This window comes from Zophobas morio, unplaced genomic scaffold (genome assembly GCF_036711695.1).
Source record: "Zophobas morio isolate AGI-343-1 ecotype UQ-CSIRO unplaced genomic scaffold, CSIRO_AGI_Zmor_V1 ptg000012l, whole genome shotgun sequence".
Classification (NCBI taxonomy): domain Eukaryota; kingdom Metazoa; phylum Arthropoda; class Insecta; order Coleoptera; family Tenebrionidae; genus Zophobas; species Zophobas morio.
In genome coordinates this window covers 9,791,547-9,815,710 of record NW_026972117.1, presented here as the reverse complement: position 1 = coordinate 9,815,710, position 24,164 = coordinate 9,791,547, and the positions used below count along the sequence as shown (strand labels likewise).

At 32.5% G+C, this 24,164-nt stretch overlaps 1 protein-coding gene across 5 annotated transcripts in view; it reads right to left on the bottom strand.

Annotated features, from left to right (window-relative positions):
- Positions 1–24,164, bottom strand: part of LOC135127736 (paired box protein Pax-5) — a 265,311-nt gene that overhangs the window by 48,136 nt on the left and 193,011 nt on the right. For all 5 annotated transcript variants that reach the window (XM_064054323.1, XM_064054325.1, XM_064054327.1 and 2 more), the window contains one exon: positions 11,880–12,077. In XM_064054323.1, coding sequence (XP_063910393.1) covers positions 11,880–12,077 — 198 coding nt within the window. The remainder of the gene's footprint in view (positions 1–11,879; positions 12,078–24,164) is intronic.

Here is a 24,164-nt window from a genome sequence, read left to right as displayed (position 1 = left end):
CTGATGGAATAACTGCACAATGATGCTTTTAAAGCCCACGTTATAGCGGAAAAAGGGGCGAAATAAGCGATATTTTAAAATGATATCGTCGGCACAAATTTTCACATATTGTTTGATAGTCGTGATTATTTAGAAACTAAAAAGGGAAAAGTTCGAGTTAAATGTTTCTAACTTTTTTTATACAAAAAAATTCTTCAAATGTTTAAACATGTCCAAGTCAGGTCAGCTCAGGTCAGGATAATTCAGTCTAGCTCAAGTCATGTCAGATCAGGTCAGGTTAATGATTCAGTTCAGGGCAAGTCGGGTTAGGTCAAGTCAGGGTCTTGAATGTTCAAACGCGTCCGTGTAAATTCAGCGATTGTGAAAATCACTAATAGTTCATGGGTATAACATTTGCGCCATGAGCCAAACGCGAATGCTGTAGTTCATATAAATAAACTTTTCTGATCATGAATAAAATAAGGACTGACTTTACGTAACCAGAAATATGATATTTTCTTCGATAAATTGCCAAAAATGGTAATTATTTATATATTCCTCTGGAGTCAAGCTGTGCTCATTGGTCCGAGCGCGCTTTAGCATTCTGGCCTGCTTTATAAACAAAAGATATTTTGTTCTGGCAAAAATATTTTTTTTAGTAAATTTACTGGCAAAAAACGATCGCAAAAAAAAGAATTTGAAAGAATGTGAGAGGATCTGAAAGAGTCTGAAAGGATCTAAGAGAATCTGAGACAATATAAAAGAATCTAAGGGAATCTGCGGGAATTTAAGAGAATGTGAGAGAAGTTGGGTGATTTGGAAAGAATCTGAGAGATTCATTCGAAAAGAATGCGAAGGAATCTTAAGAAATTTGGGAGAATCTGACGAAATTTATTAGAATCTGTGGATAATCTGAAACAGTCTGAGAGTATCTCGAATAATCTCGAAGAATTTAGAAGAAATTAAATGAATCTAGAAAAAACGAGAGAATCTGAGAGATTCTGAAAGATTCGGAAAGAATCTGAATTAATCTGAGAGAATCTGAGATAACCTGCAAGAATCTGAAAGAATCTGAGAGAATCTGGGAGAATTTGAGAAAATCGGAGATAATTTGAGAGAGTCTAAGGGAATCTGTGGGAATTTGAAGAAATTGGAAAGAATATGGGAGAAACTGGGTGATTCGGGAAGAATTTGAGAGATTCAGAGAGAGTATAATAGAAAGAATTTGTGAAATCTGAGGAAACCTATTGGAAATTGTGGAGAATCTGAAACAATCTGAGAGTCTTTCGAAGAACCTCGAAAAATTTGGAAACATTAAAATGAATCTAGAAAAATCTGGAAGAATCTGACGGAATCTGAAAAAAAATCTGAGACAATTTGAGGGGATCTGAAAGAATCTGAGAGATTCTGACAAATTTGGAAAGAATCTGGAGGGATCTGAGAGAATCTGAAAGAATCTGAACGAATCTGAGGCGATTTGGGGAAATATGAGAGAAATTGGATGATTCAGGAAAAATTCGAAAGAATCTGAAGAAATTCGAGAGAATTTGAAGAAACTTTTGATAATTTGTAGAGAATCTAAAAAAATCTGGGAGAATGTGAATGAATTTGAAAACATTTGAGACAATTTGAGGGGATTTGAAAGAATCTGAAGGAATCTAGCTAATCTGAAAGAATCTGAAAAAATCTGAGACATTCTCAGGGAATCTAAAAGAATCTGAGAGAATATGAAAGAATCTGGAAGAACCTGGAGGAATTTGGTCCATCCGAGAGAATCTGGGCGAAACCGAAAGAAGCTGAGAGCATCTGAGGGCACCTGAGAGATAATCTGAAGAAGGAATCTGAATAAATTTAAAAGAATCTGAGGAAACCTGTGAGAATCTGTGGAGAATCTGATCGTATCTGAAAGAATCTGATGGAATCTGCGGCAATTTGGGCCAATGTGAGAGAAATTGGATGATTCGGGAAGAATCTGAGAGATTCGGAAATAATCTGAGAAATTCAAAAATAATTTGAGAAAACCTATGAGAATCTGTGGAAATCTGAAACAATCTGAGAGTATCTGGAAGAATTTAGAAACATTTAAATGAATCTAGAAAAATCTGGTAAAAATCTGAGGGAATCTGAAAAAAATCTGAGACAATTTGAAGGGATCTGAAAGAATCTTAGACATTCTGACAAATTTGGAAAAAATCTGGAGAGATCTGAGAGAATCTGAAAGATTCTCAAGGAATTTGAGGCAATTTGGGGAAATATGAGAGAAATTGTGTGATTCGGAAAGAATCCGCAAGAATCTGAAGAAATTCGGGAGAATCTGAAGAAACTTGTGAGAATTTGTAGAGAATCTAAAAAAATCTGGAAGAATCTGAATGAATTTGAAAACATTTGAGACAATTTGAGGGGATTTGAGAGAATCTGAAGGAATCTTGCTAATCTGAAAGAATCTGAAAAAATGTGAGACATTCTCAGGGAATCTGAAAGAATCTGAGAGAATATGAAAGAATCTGGAAGAACCTGGAGGAATTTGGTGCACCCGAGAGAATCTGGGAGAAACCGAAAGAATCTGAGAGAATCTGAGGGCATCTGAGAGATAATCTGAAGAAGGAATCTGAATAAATCTAAAAGAATCTGAGGAAACCTGTGAGAATCTGTGGAGAATCTGATCGTATCTGAAAGAATCTGATGGAATCTGCGGCAATTTGGGCGAATGTGAGAGAAATTGGGTGATTCGGCAAGAATCTGAGAGATTCGGAAATAATCTGACAGAATCAAAAAGAATCTGAGAAAACCTATGAGAATCTGTGGAAATCTGAAACAATCTGAGAGTATCTTGAAGAATCTGGAAGAATTTAGAAACATTTAAATGAATCTAGAAAAATCTGGTAAAAATCTGAGGGAATTTGAAAAAGTCTGACACAATTTGAGGGTATATGTGAGAATTTGAGAGAATCTCGGAGATTCTGAGCTATTCGGAAAGAATCTAAAATAATCTAGATAATCTGAAAGAATCTGAGAGAATCTGAGAAATTCAAAAAATCTGAAAAAATCTGATAGAATTTGAGGGTATCTGAGAGAATATGAGTCAAATTGGGTGATTCGGAAAGAGTCTGAGCGATTTGAAAATAATTCAAAGGAATCTTAAGCAATATGGGAGAATCTGAAACAATCTGAGAATATCTCGAATAATCTCGAAGAATTTAGAAAAAAATCAATGAATCTAGAAAAAGCTGCAAGAATCTGTAAGAATTCGAGAGAATCTGAGAAATTCTGAGAGATTCGGAAAGAATCTGAAGGAATCTGAAAAAATCCAAGACAATCTAAGGAAAGTTAAGAGAATCTATGAGAATCTCAGAGATTCTGAGCAATTCGGAAAGAATCTGAAAGAATCTAGATAATCTGAAGTCATCTGAAAAAATCTGAGGGATCTGAGAGAATCTGAGAGAATTTGAAATAATCTAGAGGATTTGAGAGAATTTGAGAGTATCTAAGAGAATCTGAGAGTCTGCAAGAATGCGAAAGGAAAAAGTCTGAGAGCACCTGAGAGGATATGGGAGATTCGAACAGAATCTGAGTTTCGGAAAAATCTGCTAGAAAATCTGAAAGAATCTGAAGCAATCTAAGAGAATCTGAGGAAACCTGTGAGAATTTGTGTAGAATGTCGAAGAACCTCTAGAAATCTAGAAAAATCTAGAAAAATCTGGAAGATTCTGGAAGAATGTAAGGATTTGAAACAATCTGAATAGAACTGAAAAAATTTAGATAAAAATAATTTTTTTATGGGAAAAATCTTTTTTTTAGTAAATTCACTGGTAAAAAATGATCGTAACTCACATTTTGAATTTAATTCAAACAAAATGTTATAAAAAAATTGCAACCTTATCTGTCTTCTATGAGTTCTCAAACTACTGAACTGATTGCTGTCAAACTTTATAGGTATAACAAAAGTTTTGTGTTTCCATAATTAAAAAAAAATTAGACATGCAACTTATACTTATTCTAAAAAAGAAGTCCCGCAGAGACAAACATATTATTTTGCAATTTCTAGTGTGATTTATTTCGCAAAATTTTAGATGACGTCATCAAGTTTTTGGAAGGGATGAATAAACAAATTCTGATTAGCGGGTTACTGTGCTCATGGTGATCTTAAAGCGTGCGCAAAATTTCAGAGTAGTTGATTTCGAAGTTTCTAAGATAATTTCTAAAGTCTTATTTCAGGATTTCGAGTTTTTTCCAAAAAAAATTGTAAAATATGTGTCTAAGGTTGAAAATAAACGTGAAATAATAAGGTACAGAAATGTCTTATAATATAATATAAATTTCATGATGATTTTATTTACTTAAACACTTTGTGTTAGAAAGAACTCTTTATTTTAAACATAGAAGAAGATCCATTGACCAATTGACACTATACAACTTTTCAAAAATCTCCATTTCTTTCTTTGATTTCTTAACTTTTTTTGTCGCAATTCCATGCTCATAAAAATTTAAAAATTGTTTACCTAAAATCTTTCAAACAAAGTGTTCTTTCTAGTACAAAGTGTTCAAGTAATTAAATTGTCAAGCTGAACAATTTTAGAAAATATCAAAATAGTCGATATTTTCGTCAAAACAATTTGCCCAGAAATTTCGAAAATTAAAATTCATTTTCGAATCACGGAAAGGGAAGACCTACTTTTACAGATTCCATGATCGACAAGCAAAAAAATAAACTGTTTGGGAAATATTACAAAATTGTAAAACCCGAAAAACTATTTTGCCAGTGAATTTCCAAAACTTCTCTCAAGCACTTCACACTCCCACCCAACCCAGAAAACCACCGATTTCACACTCTTTTTCTCGCGTTCGATCTTGCCTCCATGCTTTGATTAATTACGAAATCCGGTCGATTAAATTGCGTCACCACCCGGAAAACTTTTACTCGCCCATCCGAAATTCCACTTCTCGTCCACCTTGACCAGACGACGTCGTCATGCCCCAACCCTCACTTAACACGATCAATCCGGGTTTAATTTGTGTGCTGGCGATGGCCCCTTTGTAATGATAGTCGATTCGGTAGCAATTTTAACTTTGATACCGATCCTCAAGGTAAGGCATAGAGAAAGACGTCCAACGAACGGCGGCTGGGGATTTTGACAAGGAAAGGGACTAAGGGGGTTGAGAATGAGCAGGAGAAAATCAATAAGAGAAGAAAGCCGGTTCCGGAACGCTCGGCTGACTCTCAGATTCGTGAAATCGAGCTCAAACCGATATCCGCTTCGCTCGGCGATGCTGCAAAATGGAGAGGAACTCCTTGTTCGACCAACTGTCAGATTTACATACAACCGAAAGAACATAACCGAGTTCTTGCTAGTTTTGGCGGTTTTGTAAAGTTTGACGGGGGAAAGTGGACACTGGATGGAAACGATGAGCTAGATTAGAGGATATGGTTATGGCTCCAGGAAACATGACGAATTTTTTCAATATAGACAACGATCTCTGAAAATTATATAAACCCTATATTTACATTTTACGAAAATGAACGGCAATGTAAATATTTTATAAAAATGATCTTAGAAACCGTAACAGACACAAGGCAGGTTAAAGTTCCTGTTAATCAATAATCCAGACAGAAAGCAAGTACAGAGTACATCGTTCTGGAGATACTAATAAAACCCCAAAATAATTCAATAAAAAAAATATTAATAACTCGACAAAAACCCTAATTACAAAGCCTAAAGCGTCAGCAATTTTGACGTCCAACACTTATGAAAAACTCGGTTTTGATTAGTCGGTTCAAGATCAGTTAGCCAATTATTCCCGCCCTTCGGGTTCCACTCCCATGATCACTGTTAATTTCCTCGTATCGTTGCTCCGCTGATTTATTTATTTTAACACCTATCTATTTTTCTCTAGATGTCATTTATAACGCACGTAAATCGGCCTTAATAAGCACTTGAGGTCGGCAATTTCCATGCTGCGACCAGCAAATACTCATAATTTACAAGGAACGGCATAAAATCACCACTCGATCAGAACCCCTCTAGGATACGCCACTCCCCCCAGCTTACTCAAGCGAATCGCCAGACCGCTACTTTGCTTTTGCTTGTACACTTCAAGGGGTGAACTTTCTGGCTATTTAAAGTTTTCAAAAGTCGGATTATCCGGAGAGCGGCTCGGGTAATCGAAGATTGAGGCTAATTTTTCCAGGCCTGGCGTGACGAATTAGTTAAAAGCACTTTTGTATCGACACCCGAAGGCCGCCCCTTTTTTAAATTCCGATAGTATCGCCGGGTATTTGTGTTCGGAGAGATCATATTATAATTACCACACTTGGACTTACTTAGAGTCCGTTCTGAGTCCTCTGTTCTTTTTCGTTTTCGTTAATGATTTATTTAGATACACTTGACGAAAAATCCGCTTTTCCCCAGCGACTGGAAAAAATTTTAGTCGTCTCAACCCGAATAAATTTCGCTCTTATCTCATTACGGGCGCCCACCCTCTAAATATGTTTTCACTCGTAATTCGGAAAAAGTCGGCGCCATCTCCAGATGCGATTATTAAAGCGGCCATAAATCCGCACCGCCTCTGGTTAGCAAAACAGAAGAAAGCATTTTACCTTTTAGGCAATAAAAAGTTAAGATAATGATATTTGCGAGGCAGATATAACCACAAAAACCAGGACGGGGATCGTTAGAAGTTGGAAAAACAGTATTTCTGAATCTCCGCCGTTCTAATTGCGATGACATAAAAACAGAGCGCGCCAAGCTATTGTTTGGAGTAGTCTTCCGCTGTTTCTACTCAGCATGGCGTCATGTCCGTTTCCGGCTTCTCCTTGCCCCCTCTCCGCGCCCCTGAACTGGCTCACATCGTGAATTTATCATTTGTTTTATTGGTCCGACCAAGATGACATTAGCCATTAAGGGGGCATTTTCGGGAGAGATCATAAATTCGGGGGTGAGAGCGGAGAATTTATAAACAGGGAGAGGAAAAATAAAGCGATTAGGGGGAAGGGGTTAATTGGAGACGGACGGAGGAGTTATTAAATGGGTTTAAAGGATCGTTTGCGTAATCGGCGCTTTGGAAGGGATAAGCTAATATTTTTAAATTAATTGAAGCTTCGAATCCTCAAACTGTGATCCTTGACATTAATCTAAAAGATATTGAGAAATATTGAATTTCATTTATTCGAAATTTCTCAAGATCTTCCAGAGGTTTTCTGCCAGTTTAGTAAGATTATTTCAGTTTTTTAGATTGCGGCTTTTTAAACTGCTAAATTTAACATTTATTTCAAAGAAAGAAACTTAAGCTTAATTTTTCCAAATTTGAATTTAATTTTGGAACTTCGGCCCCGAATATTTTTGACTTGGCAAGATCTTTCAGAAGCTTTTCTCCGGATTTGTTAGATCTTTTTTCAGTTTGTATATATTTTTAAATTTATATTTTCTTTTAAATTCTTCCAGGGGTTTTTCTGACAGATCGGTTACATTTTTTTTCAATTTTCTATAGGATAAAAGGTACTTTTTAATTTGATTAAAGTTTCGCCTTCAGATTTTCGAAATTTAAGTTTTATTTTGCAATTTCGGCCTCGAATATTTTGGACTTTTCAGGATCTACCACAGGTTCTTCTCCAATTTAGATACATGTTTTTTCCGGTTTTCTTTGGAAATAAACAGGCACTTATTTTTAGTTAATTGAAGTTTCGACTCTTTAAACTGATAATCTTGACACTAATCTCGAAAAAATACGAAAGTTTGATTTCAGTTTTACGAAATCTAGACTTACTTTTAGAACCTCGGTCCGAATATTGTAGACTTGGCAAGAGCTTTCATATGTTTTTTCCAGTTTTGTTACGCATTTTCTTCAGTTTTCAATGGAAATGAAATGGAATTTTCTCAAACTAATTGAAGCTTCAAGCCTTTAAAGTGCGGAGTTTAACATTAATCGCAATAAAAATAGAAACTTTGATTTAAGTTTTCAAAATCTGGCATCGATTGTAGAAGTTTGGTTCCGAATAGTATAAATTTCTGAAGATCTTTAGAGGTTCTTTTTTCACTTTGTTTAGACATTATGTTGAGTATTCTATGGAAACAAGAAGGCAGATTTTTAAATCATTGAAGCTTTGGCTCTTAAACTCGACGTTTGGCATAATTTCGAAAACAAGTTTTTTAAAAATTCTTCTAAATATGGGATTAATTTTAGAACTTCGGTCCCGAATATTATACGAATAGATCTGATAAGATCTTCCAGAGGTTTTCTGACAGAACGGTAACATTTTTTTTTTCAGTTTTCTATGGAAGGCAAAAGGTATTTTTTAGATTGATTAAAGCATCGCTTCTTTAAATTGCCAATATTAACATTAGTCTCAAAGAAACAAGAAACTTAGACTTCAGATTTCCGAAATTTAAGTTTAATTTTGCAATTTTGGCCTCGAATATTTCGGGTTTTTCAAGATTTCCCAGAGGTTCGTCTCCAATTTAGATAAATGTTTTTTCCGGTTTTCTTTGGAAATAAACAGGCACTTATTTTTAATTAATTGAAGTTTCGACTCTTTAAATTTAGAATCTTGACACTAATCTCGAAAAAATAAGAAACTTTGATTTCAGTTTTTCGAAATCTAGACTTACTTTTAGAACCTCGATCCGAATATTGTAGACTTGGCAATAGCTTTCATATGTTTTTTCCAGTTTTGTTACGCATTTTCTTCAGTTTTCAATGGAAATGAAATGGAATTTTCTCAAATTAATTGAAGCTTCAACCCTTTAAAGTGCGGAGTTTAACATTAATCGCACTAAAAATAGAAACTTTGATTTAAGTTTTCAAAATCTGGCATCGATTGTAGAAGTTTGGTTCCGAATATAAATTTCTGATGATCTTTAGAGGTTTTTTTTTCACTTTGTTTAGACATTATGTTGAGTATTCTATGGAAACAAGACGGCAGATTTTTAAATCATTGAAGCTTTGGCTCTTAAACTCGAAGTTTGGCATAATTTCGAAAACAAGTTTTTTAAAAATTCTTCTAAATATGGGATTAATTTTAGAACTTCGGTCCCGAATATTATACGAATAGATCTGATAAGATCTTCCAGAGGTTTTTCTGACAGAACGGTAACATTTTTTTTTTTCAGTTTTCTATGGAAGGCAAAAGGTATTTTTTAGATTGATTAAAGCATCGCTTCTTTAAATTGCCAATATTAACATTAGTCTCAAAGAAACAAGAAACTTAGACTTCAGATTTCCGAAATTTAAGTTTAATTTTGCAATTTTGGCCTCGAATATTTCGGGTTTTTCAAGATTTCCCAGAGGTTCGTCTCCAATTTAGATAAATGTTTTTTCCGGTTTTCTTTGGAAATAAACAGGCACTTATTTTTAATTAATTGAAGTTTCGACTCTTTAAATTTAGAATCTTGACACTAATCTCGAAAAAATAAGAAACTTTGATTTCAGTTTTTCGAAATCTAGACTTACTTTTAGAACCTCGATCCGAATATTGTAGACTTGGCAATAGCTTTCATATGTTTTTTCCAGTTTTGTTACGCATTTTCTTCAGTTTTCAATGGAAATGAAATGGAATTTTCTCAAATTAATTGAAGCTTCAACCCTTTAAAGTGCGGAGTTTAACATTAATCGCACTAAAAATAGAAACTTTGATTTAAGTTTTCAAAATCTGGCATCGATTGTAGAAGTTTGGTTCCGAATATAAATTTCTGATGATCTTTAGAGGTTTTTTTTTCACTTTGTTTAGACATTATGTTGAGTATTCTATGGAAACAAGACGGCAGATTTTTAAATCATTGAAGCTTTGGCTCTTAAACTCGAAGTTTGGCATAATTTCGAAAACAAGTTTTTTAAAAATTCTTCTAAATATGGGATTAATTTTAGAACTTCGGTCCCGAATATTATACGTATAGATCTGATAAGATCTTCCAGAGGTTTTTCTGACAGAACTGTTAAATTTTTTTTTTTCAGTTTTCTATGTAAGACAAAAGGTAGTTTTTAGATTGATTAAAGTATCGCTTCTTTAAATTGTCAATATTGACATTAGTCGCAAAGAAACAGGAAACTTTGACTTCAGATTTCCGAAATTTAAGTTTAATTTTGCAATTTCGGCCTCGAATATTTCGGATTTTTCAAGATCTCCCAGAGGTTCTTCTCCAATTTAGATAAATGTTTTTTCCAGTTTTCTTTGGAAATAAACAGGCACTTATTTTTAATTAACTGAAGTTTCGACTCTTTAAACTGAGAATCTTGACACTAATCTCGAAAAAATAAGGAACTTTGATTTCAGTTTTTCGAAATCTAGGTTTATTTTTAGAACCTCGGTTCCGAATATTGTAGACTTAGCAAGAGCTTTCATATGTATTTTCCAGTTTTGTTACGCATTTTCTTCAGTTTTCAATGGAAATGAAACGGCATTTTCTCAAATTGATTGAAGTTTCAGGTCTTTAAACTACGAAGTTTAACATTAATCGCAATAAAAATTGAAGCTTTGATTTCAGTTTTTTGAAATCTGTCATTAATTTTAGAATTTCGGTCCAGAATAGTACAGATTTCTCAAGATCTTTAGAACTTTCTCTTCGCTTTGTTTAGACATAATGTTGGGTATTGGACATGTTTTTAAAATTGTTAAAGTTTCGCCTCTTTAAACTTCGAAGCTTGCTCTTTAATCCCGAAAAAAAAAGAGTTTTGTTTATTTTTTTTTTATTCTGAGATTAATTTTAGAACTTTGGTCACAAATATACGAATTATACCAGATTTTTCAGAAATTTTTTCCAGTTTGGTTAAACAATTTGTTCAGTTTTCTATGGAAATAACATTGAATATTCTCAAATTAATTGAAACTTCGAGTCTTTAAACTGGGAGTTTAACATTAATCTCGAAAAAACAAGAAACTTTGATTTCAGTTTTTCTAATTCTGGGATTAATTTTAGAACTTCGGTCCAGAGTATTGTAGATTTAGCAAGACCTCGTCGAGGGTCTTTCCAAATTGATTTAGACACTTTTTTTTAGTTCTGCGAAAGAGAAAAATCTTTGTGTTCTTCGTTTCGTCGGTTTGGTTAGATTTTTTTGTTCAAACTAGTTTTTTCATATTACTTAGTCCCCAATTCCGTAAAAGAATCTGCAGCGATCCATCGAACTGTGTGCATTTATTTAGAAATTGAACAAATCCCACCGGACACGTCATAAAGACAATCAAACCTATTGGTGGTCCCTCGGGCAATTCCGTGTACCTTTTACAGCCCTTGTGCAACCCCAGCGTCACAGAATACATGCACCATACGGCTACTTATTGCACCCCTAAACACCAGCTTTTCGGTATTTGAGACAAGTGGGTGTACATAACATCAACATTATGGCCCATTATGGTCTTATTACCCCTGCAAATCGTAATTTTATTAAAAAAATACACAACTACAGTTCGAAAAGCCTGCGATACAAAAAATCCAGCCGTGATATACAGTCTGCGCCGAATTTCTATGCCGTTCGATTTTCCCTCCTCATTCAAAGCATTTTTCCTCCGGATCTGCTGGCATTTGTAAATTACTTAGGTATTGAAACCGAGCCCAGATCTAGTGTATAGATCGACCGAAGTAATTTATTATAATATCAAAGCGAACATAAAGAGCCACTCAACACCAACACAATCCATTTGAAACAATCGTGCAATCATAGCCACCCCCCTATTATAATGCGCAGATAACATCGAGTAGGCCGGGCGTGTTGGGGGCCGATTTGACACATTTAATTTGACCGGTGGTCCCGCGGGATAGGTCCATTACGACATATCAGTACCCCGCACTTCTGATTAATAAAATAGCAGATGTGATTTAGGCGAAAACGCGGCGGGAATTAATGTGACGACATATTTAGACCCTTGGACGATTACTTGATTACTTCAAGTGGAAAAAAAAATTGGAACTTACCTATTTATCGATGAAACACTAGGTACATTGTCTTGAGAGCATATGCCTTCTGCTAAAAGTCTATCACGGATTTCCCAGGCGAACATCGTCGGGTTTTCTCTTTTGTAGTTGGCTATGGCGTCTACTACTGGAGGGGTTGCTACTTTGGGTTTGGAGCCGCCGATTACGCCTGCCTTAAAGCTACCCGTTTCGTAATATCTGGAAAGGGAAATTAAAAACTAGATTTTTGATCGAAAAACTCAAGAATTCGTTGTTAAAAGCTCAAAGCTCCTAAAATCGGGAATCCACTAACAATCAATTTCCTTTTTCTCTCTTTTCCAGCGCGTTTTCCCGCCCGTCCTTCTATTTTTAGTATGCACACACTAAGCTTCACGTGGTCGCGATTTAATCTCTTAATGACTTCAACTTCTATCGTTATTGAATTCTCACGCTCGTGCTTTTCACTAAGAGAAGATTAAAATCCATACATAAAATCCAATTACGCGATTGAAATGTTGGTATTTTTTGTGATTCGAGTGAACGATAATGCCGATTTCACGCGTGTCATACGAAAATGAGAATAATAACACAAATACCTCGGTCCAGGAATTCTCAGTAGTGTTAATGAGGCCGGGCTTGATAACGAGATTATAATAGGCAAGTTAAAAAGTGATCGCATTTTACTGTCATTCTAGACACGACTGCCGCCTCAGGCAGTCCTTGAAGTGTTAACTTTTGGCTTCCAATCATGTCGTAAAGTTGGCTCGAATTTACATGGACAGACGTAATTATTGTCATTAATTATACGAGTCATTAGCTTCAAATTTTGCTTTATCGCGAAGTTGTAGTTGCGAAAAGGTCGTAAACGCTTTGGCTTGTAATCTGGTCGTAAATAATAACTAACAGAGATTAAAAGTTGTTTTACACATAAAACTTAGTATTCGGTTAATCCGGCTTGATTCGACTGAATAAATTTAATAAGTTATTTAATTGAGATAATTAGACGGGAAATCAATGATCCATATTATTATTATGGACGAAAGTTGTGGCATTTATGCGTTCTTTGCAACAAATTAACAAATAGTTATCATAATTGTAATATTAAACCAAGAAGAGATGAAAAGTAGGTCGATGCCACATTTTTATTATAAACTGAGGGATAACATGTTTCGGTGCCATCATCAGAGTTAAATGATCAGTAGGAATTAGCTTACAAAAAACTTTAAACGTAATACACTTAGACGAAATTGCACAAATTAAGCTTTCAGTTTTTCAAAATTTGAATTTATTTTTAGAGCATCGACCCGAGTGGTGAACAGTTCTCAAGATCTCCGAGAGGTTTTTTCACTTTGGTTAAACGTTATGATGAGCAATCTATGGAAGCGAAACGGTTTTTTTTTAATTTATTGAAATTTCGGCTCTTTAAACTGAGAAGTTTGCGTTAAAATCGAAAAAACAAGAAATTTTCATTTCAATTATTCAAATTTTTGGTACTAATTTTCCTAGTTTCGGTCCAAAATTTTCTAATTCTATCAAGATCTTCCACAGGTTTTTTTTTCAGTTTACTTGGATTTTTTTCAGTGTTATTTGTCAGCTAAAATTCAGTTTCTTCTAAATTGACTGAAGTTTCAGTTCTTTAAATTGTTAAGTTTGACATTAGGCCCAAAAAGAGAGGAAATTTTTACTTTTATTTTTCGAAATTTGTGTTTAATTTTGGAACGTCGGTCCCGAATTTTGTGAACTTGGCAAGATCTTAGAGGTTATTGTCCACTTTAGTTGGACAATTTTTTCAGTGTTCTATTGCAATTAAAATCCATTTTCTTTTAAATTAATTGAAGACTGGACTCTTTAAATTGAAAACCTTGACATTAATCTCAAAAAAAAAAAACACAGGAAACTTTGTTTTCACTTTTTGGAAATCTAAATTTACTTTTAGAACTTCGGTTCCGAATATTGTAGGCTTGATAAAAGCTTTCAGAGGTTTTTCCAATTTGTTTGGACTTTTTGTTCAGTTTTTTTGAGGAAGTCAAAGGTTTTTTTTTCATTTCATTGACGCCTCAAGCCTTTAAACAACGAATCTTAAAATTAATCTTGGGAAAACAACAAATATTGATTTCAGTTTTACAAAATATGAATTTATTTTTAGAACATTGACCCGAGTAGTGAAAAGTTCTCAAGATCTCCCAGAGGTTTTTTCACTTTGGTTAAACATTATGATGAGCAATCTATGGAAGCGAAACTGTTTTTTTTTTTTTAATTTATTGAAATTTCGGCTCTTTAAACTGAGAAGTTTGCGTTAATATCGAAAAAACAAGAAATTTCATTTGAATTATACAAATTTTTGGTACTAATGTTCCTAGTTTCGGTTCCAAATATTCTAATTCTATCAAGATCTTCCACAGGTTTTTTTTTCAGTTTACTTGGATTTTTTTCAGTGTTATTTGTCAGCTAAAATTCAGTTTCTTCTAAATTGACTGAAGTTTCAGTTTTTTAAGTTGTTAAGTTTGACATTAGGCCCAAAAAAGAGGAAATTTTTACTTTTATTTTTCGAAATTTGTGTTTAATTTTGGAACTGCGGTCCCGAATTTTGTGAACTTGGCAAGATCTTAGAGGTTATTGTCCACTTTAGTTGGAGAATTTTTTCAGTGTTCTATTGCAATTAAAATCCATTTTCTTTTAAATTAATTGAAGACTGGACTCTTTAAATTGAAAACCTTGACATTAATCTCAAAAAAAAAACACAGGAAACTTTGTTTACACTTTTTGGAAATCTAAATTTACTTTTAGAACTTCGGTTCCGAATATTGTAGGCTTGGTAAAAGCTTTCAGAGGTTTTTCCAATTTGTTTGGACTTTTTGTTCAGTTTTTTTGAGGAAGTCAAAGGTTTTTTTCATTTCATTGACGCCTCAAGCCTTTAAACAACGAATCTTAAAATTAATCTTGGGAAAACAACAAATATTGATTTCAGTTTTACAAAATATGAATTTATTTTTAGAACATTGACCCGAGTAGTGAAAAGTTCTCAAGATCTCCCAGACGTTTTTTCACTTTGGTTAAACATTGTGATGAGCAATCTATGGAAGCGAAACTGTTTTTTTTTTAATTTATTGAAATTTCAGCTCTTTAAACTGAGAAGTTTGCGTTAATATCGAAAAAACAAGAAATTTTCATTTGAATTATACAAATTTTTGGTACTAATATTCCTAGTTTCGGTCCCAAATATTCTAATTCTATCAAGATCTTCCACAGGTTTTTTTTTCAGTTTACTTGGATTTTTTTCAGTGTTATTTGTCAGCTAAAATTCAGTTTCTTCTAAATTGACTGAAGTTTCAGTTTTTTAAGTTGTTAAGTTTGACATTAGGCCAAAAAAAAGAGGAAATTTTTACTTTTATTTTTCGAAATTTGTGTTTAATTTTGGAACTGCGGTCCCGAATTTTGTGAACTTGGCAAGATCTTAGAGGTTATTGTCCACTTTAGTTGGAGAATTTTTTCAGTGTTCTATTGCAATTAAAATCCATTTTCTTTTAAATTAATTGAAGACTGAACTCTTTAAATTGAAAACCTTGACATTAATCTCAAAAAAAAACACAGGAAACTTTGTTTTCACTTTTTGGAAATCTAAATTTACTTTTAGAACTTCGGTTCCGAATATTGTAGGCTTGGTAAGAGCTTTCAGAGGTTTTTCCAATTTGTTTGGACTTTTTGTTCAGTTTTTTTGTGAAGTCAAAGGTTTTTTTCATTTCATTGACGCCCCAAGCCTTTAAACAACGAATCTTAAAATTAATCTTGGGAAAACAACAAATATTGATTTCAGTTTTACAAAATATGAATTTATTTTTAGAACATTGACCCGAGTAGTGAAAAGTTCTCAAGATCTCCCAGAGGTTTTTTCACTTTGGTTAAACATTATGATGAGCAATCTATGGAAGCGAAACGGTTTTTTTTAATTTATTGAAATTTCGGCTCTTTAAACTGAGAAGTTTGCGTTAATATCGAAAAAACAAGAAATTTTCATTTCAATTATTCAAATTTTTGGTACTAATTTTCCTAGTTTCGGTCCAAAATTTTCTAATTCTATCAAGATCTTCCACAGGTTTTTTTTTTCAGTTTACTTGGATTTTTTTCAGTGTAATTTGTCAGCTAAAATTCAGTTTCTTCTAAATTTACTGAATTTTCAGTTCTTTAAATTGTTAAGTTTGACATTAGGCCCAAAAAAAGAGGAAATTTTTACTTTTATTTTTCGAAATTTGTGTTTAATTTTGGAACTGCGGTCCCGAATTTTGTGAACTTGGCAAGATCTTAGAGGTTATTGTCCACTTTAGTTGGACAATTTTTTCAGTGTTCTATTGCAATTAAAATCCATTTTCTTTTAAATTAATTGAAGACTGGACTCTTTAAATTGAAAACCTTGACATTAATCTCAAAAAAAAAACACAGGAAACTTTGTTTTCACTTTTTGGAAATCTAAATTTACTTTTAGAACTTCGGTTCCGAATATTGTAGGCTTGATAAAAGCTTTCAGAGGTTTTTCCAATTTGTTTGGACTTTTTGTTCAGTTTTTTTGAGGAAGTCAAAGGTTTTTTTTCATTTCATTGACGCCTCAAGCCTTTAAACAACGAATCTTAAAATTAATCTTGGGAAAACAACAAATATTGATTTCAGTTTTACAAAATATGAATTTATTTTTAGAACATTGACCCGAGTAGTGAAAAGTTCTCAAGATCTCCCAGAGGTTTTTTCACTTTGGTTAAACATTATGATGAGCAATCTATGGAAGCGAAACTGTTTTTTTTTTAATTTATTGAAATTTCAGCTCTTTAAACTGAGAAGTTTGCGTTAATATCGAAAAAACAAGAAATTTCATTTGAATTATACAAATTTTTGGTACTAATGTTCCTAGTTTCGGTTCCAAATATTCTAATTCTATCAAGATCTTCCACAGGTTTTTTTTTCAGTTTACTTGGATTTTTTTCAGTGTTATTTGTCAGCTAAAATTCAGTTTCTTCTAAATTGACTGAAGTTTCAGTTTTTTAAGTTGTTAAGTTTGACATTAGGCCCAAAAAAGAGGAAATTTTTACTTTTATTTTTCGAAATTTGTGTTTAATTTTGGAACTGCGGTCCCGAATTTTGTGAACTTGGCAAGATCTTAGAGGTTATTGTCCAGTTTAGTTGGACATTTTTCAGTGTTCTATTGAAATAAAAATGCATTTTCTTTTAAATTAATCGAAGATTGGATTCTAAACCGAGAATCTTGAAATTAGATTAAAAAAAAAAACAAGAAACTTTAGTTTCAAGCGTTAAAAGATCGTTTGCCTACAGCGCTAATAACCCCGGTGCAACACCGACTCCTTGAGGTGGAATTCGAAAAGCGGTACCACAATTCATTAAACCCCCATCAGACACTCGAATAATTCATGTCGTAAGCACCTTCAACCGCATATTATTCAAAATATCGTAAACAGCAACGTTATCCAGCACACGTAATTAATTTGATTACGACACAGCCTCGTTCCGCCCAACTTGCTGTGACATTTCCATCGCAGTAAAACAATAACTGCAGCATTTTTAAAGTGGGCATCGAAAAAAGTCCGACTAATTGTGGTTCTTCTTGGATCTCGGCCAAGTTATTTATTGCCGTCCGCCTAAGAAATATAGTGAAAGCAGAAAAGTATAAAGTCGGCAATCAATAAGAGAAGGATGACAACAAATCTGCTTTGTGTCAATGTAATATAATCCTGCTAATGCAACGCTGCAAAATATTATGATCCCAGGAGTATATCCAAACCCCTTTATGACAGGATCGGTCCTGCTAATACACTGTAACTGAATTACTGCAGTAATGTGATTCAGTTATATATGTGGGTTCACCGTGACGAATTTATATTTTGCATCGACCGTTTCCTAGCAGTAATTCAATTACGTTTATTAATTATGGGGATGATGCGGTTTTTAATTAAATCGGGCGGCTGGAAGAGGAGACGTAAACAAAGTGGTCAATGGGACTTGGCCATGCATAGATAAGTACTAATTAGAGGGATTTGCCGCCGAATGACTTTGGAAATAACGCAAATGGCGCACATAAATCGGGACGGACCGTGTAACGAGTGCTGGGAACAAATTTCGCGAATATTAAAATAATACGGCTCTTGACAAATGCATCCACTTTTCAAAGTAATGCCCTACACATGTATAACACATCAAGGCGGCGTTGTAAATTCTCTTTCGCACCAACACATGCGAATAGTTAACATGTGTAGACTATAATAGGGGCCATTGAGGGCGTTGGTGGGGTCGTAAATGAAGAATTTCGATAAAATTTTGTTTCGTTTTAATGCTGCTCGTACCCCGAATTCCGCTAACAGTAAAGTAGTTCCAGCCAATTTTAGGAAATTTTGAATAATTTTTACTGGTGGATTTGTTTTGACGATTTTAGCATTATTCTTGTATATTACTTTAGTAGTCTAAAAAAATTAACAGGTTTAATTTTGAAAATAATTACATCGAACACTTAACGAAAGGTCTTTCATCATTATCTCTGAAACTATGCAATCAGATTCTAATGTTCAGTGTTGATTTACTTTTTTGCTGCGTTATTTAAAGTACTTAAAATAATAATTTGAATAAGCATAGCTTAAAAATTATGCGGCGCTTGGAAAAGCCGAGCTTCATAACTCTTCCTGTTACTAAAATATTCAAGAATTATTGTTACGCACTGAGGCTAATTTATTGCGTTATTAGTTATTACACAAATTTAGAATAGCGGCATTGCCAACAAAAAATGTCTTCTAGAGGTATTTGTCAACATATTATTTATTTTTATTTGCTGAGAGAATGCAGTTCTTTTATTATAACTTTGTTTCATATAAAATAATGTGTTTTTACTCCCAAAGCATAGGCTAAGTAATCCGTCAAACAGTTACTTTCATGTTTTCTCGGTTTTTCATGGCCCCTAATGATTGAAAAATTGATTCCTATACTTGTGGTTTATCAATCTGCTTTGATTTTTTCCATTGGAATCCAGATTTCGGAAAAGCGTCAAATTTGTATACTAACATTTTAGAATTTAAATTAGAAACTGGAAAACTGAATGTTTTAAAATATTAAAAACGTTTTAAGGTCATCGTAGACATTGTAAATCGCCAGTCAAAATATATGTTTTTTTTTTAATGTTTTCACTCCATGAAGATGCAAACACAGTGATCTATCGATGTTTCTGTTAAACTTTTAAGTGAAAAGAACACCAAAAATTTTAGAACAAGTGGATCTGAATCGAAAAATTGAAATTATTTTGGTACTTTTTTGAAACTGGTTTTTCCTCAAAAATAAAAAATGTGGTTATATATTAAATTTAAAAAAATGTGATTCCAAAAAAATTTCAATTAAATTTCTTAACAAAGAATAATGAAACATTTTTATTTTCAGTTGTACACAGAAATTTTCGTACGCCTCCATTTGTGGTTTATGAATCCGTGTCTAATTTTTATCCTAGGCGTCTAGATTTTTGGAAAAAATAAAATAAAAATTGTATGACACTATTTTACAATTTAAAATCGTGCAAACGTGTATCCCCAACTTGATCTTGTGGTTTATGAATTCATTTCGATATCCTAAACATTGAGAATTTTGGAAAAAATAAAATTGTAGATATAACACTTTTCCGATTTCTTAAAATTTTTTGACTTTTCGATTTTTCAACTTTTGATTTCTCAGTTTTTCGATATTTCAGCTTTGGGAATATTCACTTTTTGAATTCTTTAATTTCTCGACTTTTCAATTTTTGGATTACTCAATTTTTCGAGATTTCTAAATTTTCTGATTATTAAATTTCTTCGTTCTTTAAATTTCCTACTTCTTGATTTTTTATTTTTCGATTTATCAATTTTTCGATTTTTTACTCTTTCGATTCTGCAATGTTTCGATTTTTAAATGGTAAATTTTTGACTTTTCTAAGTTTTCAATTTCATGATGAATCGATTTCTTGATTTTTCGACCTTTCGACTTTTGATTTTTCCATTTTTCAACTTCTTGATTTTGAATGTTTCTATTTTTCAGTTTCTCGGTTTTTCAGTTTTTCAATTTCACGATTTTCAGTTTTTGGATTGGATTACTCAGTTTTTCAGTATTCCAGTTTCGAAATTTTTAAATTATTCGAATCTTTTATTTCTCCAATCTTGAAATGTTCGATTTCTTCATTTTTATGTTTTTAATTATCAGTTTTTTCACTTTTTCGATTGTTCAATTTTTCGATTTTTCAAAGTTTCAATTTTTGGCGTTTTTAAATTTTCGATTTTGCGGTTTCTTATTTTCTCAATTAATCGTTTTTTGTTATTTTTCTACATTTCAATTTCTCGATTTTTCGCTCTCTCATTTTTTCGATGTTTCAGTTTTGGGATTTTACAAATTTTCGATTGTTCGGATTTTCTTCCATTTTCCAATTTTTCAATGCTTCAGTTTTGGGAATTTTCAATATTTCGTTTCATCAGTTTTTCGAGTTCAATATTTGGATATTTTAAGTTCTCAATTTTTAAAATGTTAGATCTTTCGATTTCTCGATTTCAGTTTTTCCACAATTGTATTTTTTAATTTTACAACTTGTTTTCTGATGTTTCGATTTTTTGATTTTCCAGTTTCCTAATTTTCCAATATTTCAGTTTAACGGTTATTCAATTTTTGACGTTTCTAAATTTTCGAATTTTCGGTTTCTCAATGTCTCGATTTTTTGATTTTTCGACTTATCGATTTTTCGGCTTTTCGACATTTTGATTTTTCTATTTCTTGATTCCTCTACTTTTGAATGTTTCGATTTTTCGATTTTTCACATTTCCAATTTTTCTATTTTTCAATGTTTCGATTTTTCGACTTTTCGATTTCTTAATTTTTCGATGCTTCAGTTTCGGAATTTTTCGATATTTCAGTTTTGGGATTTTTCAATCGATTTTTTACCTTTTTGGTTTTTAAATTTTTGAATTTTTAAGATTTAGATGTTTTTTCAATTTTTGGATTACTCAGTTTTTCGATATTTCACACCTGAGATTTTTAAATTGTCTGATTATTAAATTTCTTCGTTCTTTAAATTTCCTGTCTTGATTTTTTATTTTTCGATTTATCAATTTTTCGAAATTTCAGTTTTACGATTTTTTACTGTTTCGATTCTGCAATGTTTCGATTTTTTAATGGTCAGTTTTTGACTTTTCTAAGTTTTCAATTTCTTGATGAATCGATTTCTTGATTTTTCAACCTTTCGACTTTTGATTTTTCCATTTTTCGACTTCTTGATTTTTCAATGTTTCCATTTTTCAGTTTCTCGGTTTTTCAGTTTTTCAATTTTTGGATTACTCAGTTTTTCAGTATTCCAGTTTTGAGATGTTTAAATTATTCGAATCATTTATTTCACCATTATTGAAATTTTCGATTTCACCATTATTGAAATTTTCGATTTCTTCATTTTTATCTTTTTAATTATCAGTTTTCCGAAATTTCAGATTTACGATTTTTCACTTTTTCGATTCGTCAATTTTTTGATTTTTCAATGTTTCAATTTTTGACGTTTTTAAATTTTCGATTTTTCGGATTCTCATTTTCTCGATTAATCGTTTTTTTTTTCCTACATTTCAATTTCTCGATTCTTCGCTCTCATTTTTTCGATGTTTCAGTTTTGGGATTTTTCAATATTTCGTTTCATCAGTTTTTAGACTTTTCGAATTCTGGATTTTTTCGATTTTTCATTTTTTTTAAGTTCAATATTTGGATATTTTAAGTTCTCAATTTTTAAAATGTTAGATCTTTCGATTTCTCGATTTCAGTTTTTCCATAATTGTTTTTTCAATTTTACAACTGTAGATTTGTTTTCTGTTGTTTCAATTTTTTGATTTTTCAATTTCCCAATTTTCCAAGATTTCAGTTTTACGGTTATTCAATTTTTGACGTTTCTAAATTTTCGAATTTTCGGTTTCTCAATTTCTCGATTTTTTGATTTTTCGACTTATCGATTTTTCGGCTTTTCGATTTTTTGATTTACCTATTTCTTGATTTCTCCACTTTTCAACATTTCGATTTTTCACTTTTCCAATTTATCTATTTTTCAATGTTTCGATTTTTCGGCTTTTCAATTTCTCAATTTTTCGATGCTTCAGTTTCGGAATTTATTCGATATTTCAGTTTTGGGATTTTTCAATCGATTTTTTACCTTTTTGGTTTTTCAATTTTTCAATTTTTCAATTTTTAAAATTTAGATTTTTTCAGGAAGGATTTAAACCGAAACTCCTTCGAATCAAATTTATATTTCCAAAACTGGCAGTTTTCACTTGAAATTCAAAAAAGTAAAAATTTGGTTGTTAAAATCGAATTGAGAGAAATGAACTTCATAAACTAGAATCATAAAAAAGAACTTTAGCACTTAATCACTTCAACAGAATTTTTTTTTACTCGAAGACTTTTGACTGACTAGCAAATGACCAGCATTCAGGCAAGACTCCCATCATTATGCTTTCTAAGACCATCTAATAATTGACATTAAAAATACTTAAATGAGCCTCACAAGAGCCAAAAATTTACTTAAATTTTATTTCGACAGAATTTTCCTCTTTCCTAACGTACAGTCTGACAAACTGCTTTTTTTTCAAAAATTATGAAGTTATATCTTGGGAAATTTCATTTTTTATAATAACCCCTGTTTTTAAGATAAAAAAACATAGGTGATACCAGTCACAATGTAAGAAAAAAAAAACACCGCATAAGGAAATCGAACCTACGACCTTCCGTTGTGGGCGAAAAATTCAGCACCCATTCATAAACCACAAGTACAAGAGTATGTTATTTTATAAAATTTAAATATTATTTATTACGAAGAATTTGAAGTGACGCCATCAAAATATTGGTGGAGATGACTAGAGAAATTTTGGTGTGCATTTTACCATTTACACAATATTCTTAACATACGTATAAAATTTAACAACAATCGTCAGACAGACAGAAGACAGACAGTCGACAGACAGGCAGACGGAAATGGGAGATCTATTTTTCTAAGTCTAGGGCCAAAAGCGTTGAGAAAACAAGAAAAAAGTAGAAAATTAAATGGCAGAAAACAAAACGATTTTTTGCATCTAATTGAATTGTAGAAAAGTTAATTGCCATACCACTGTATCATAAAAGCTAAATTTAATGGCAATTGAGGAAACAAAAACGTTATTATATTTATTATCATTATATAAAAAAAAGTGAGTTCAAAGCTGTATGGAACCTTACAATAAAAGACCCAGTGCTTAAGTCAGAAACAAAGAAAAAAATTAATCAAAATTTTATTTATAAAAAATGGAAATAAATTTAATACTTGATTAAATATAATAAAACAAAAGTCTTGATACAGTGATTTTTTTTATTAAAAATCGTAGTGGAGATTTTACAAATATTTTATCACAGAGCAATTTTAGAAAAATAATATTTTTATAATTGATATAATAATAATTATATAAGTCTCAGCAAAATAAACCGAAAATAAGTAACGCTGGTAGCTGTTAAAACTACATTTGTTCGCGTAGCGCGTAAAGTATTTAATTGTTATACTGATAATAGTAAATATCCTCCGGACTCTAATTACACCATTTCCAGGGAATTTTTTTTTTTACAGTTTTTTTCCGTCTCCGCGACTCTGTCAGTTTTTGACTTGTAGGTGGTCCGCTTTTCCCGGACTCGCTTTCACTCATTGATAACCGTTCTAATCGTCTCCATTTGTCAAGATACCTGGAAGCTTTCAGCCCGCATCTCTTACAAAGAGCAAAACTCCTCAAACAAGCCCATCTACTTCTGCAACAAGCGGGGTTCCTGCAGCTTAATTGGTATTCCATGAATAACAACTGTATCAATACATCTGGTAGCGTATCCATTACGTTAGAAAACCATTGTCATTCGGCTTGATCTGGCTACAGCCTTCTCCAGCTTCAATATAGACACAAAGTCGTAATTATGCAGGTTAGTTAGCTGAATGAGATAGAATCTAAAGACGGCATCCCGAAAGGCCCGAGCTTTTGTATCATTTTTACGAGCAGCGGGTAACTAATTACAAAACAAGACAACCGTAATCTGTTTATTCTTGTTCGTTAGCGGCTATGATCAACGTTATTGTTGATAAATATTTGTTAATTGAAAAAAGTTATTAGATTAGCGATTTATCTAATGACTTTTAATAAACGCAGGTTGCTCGTTTCGGTTATCGGCGAAGAGCATCTTCGATTTTCACTTTACGAAAATAACTGTTGTTTCCGCGGAAGAAGTAAATTAATGCTGCCTTGTTACCATCTACGTCTTTGA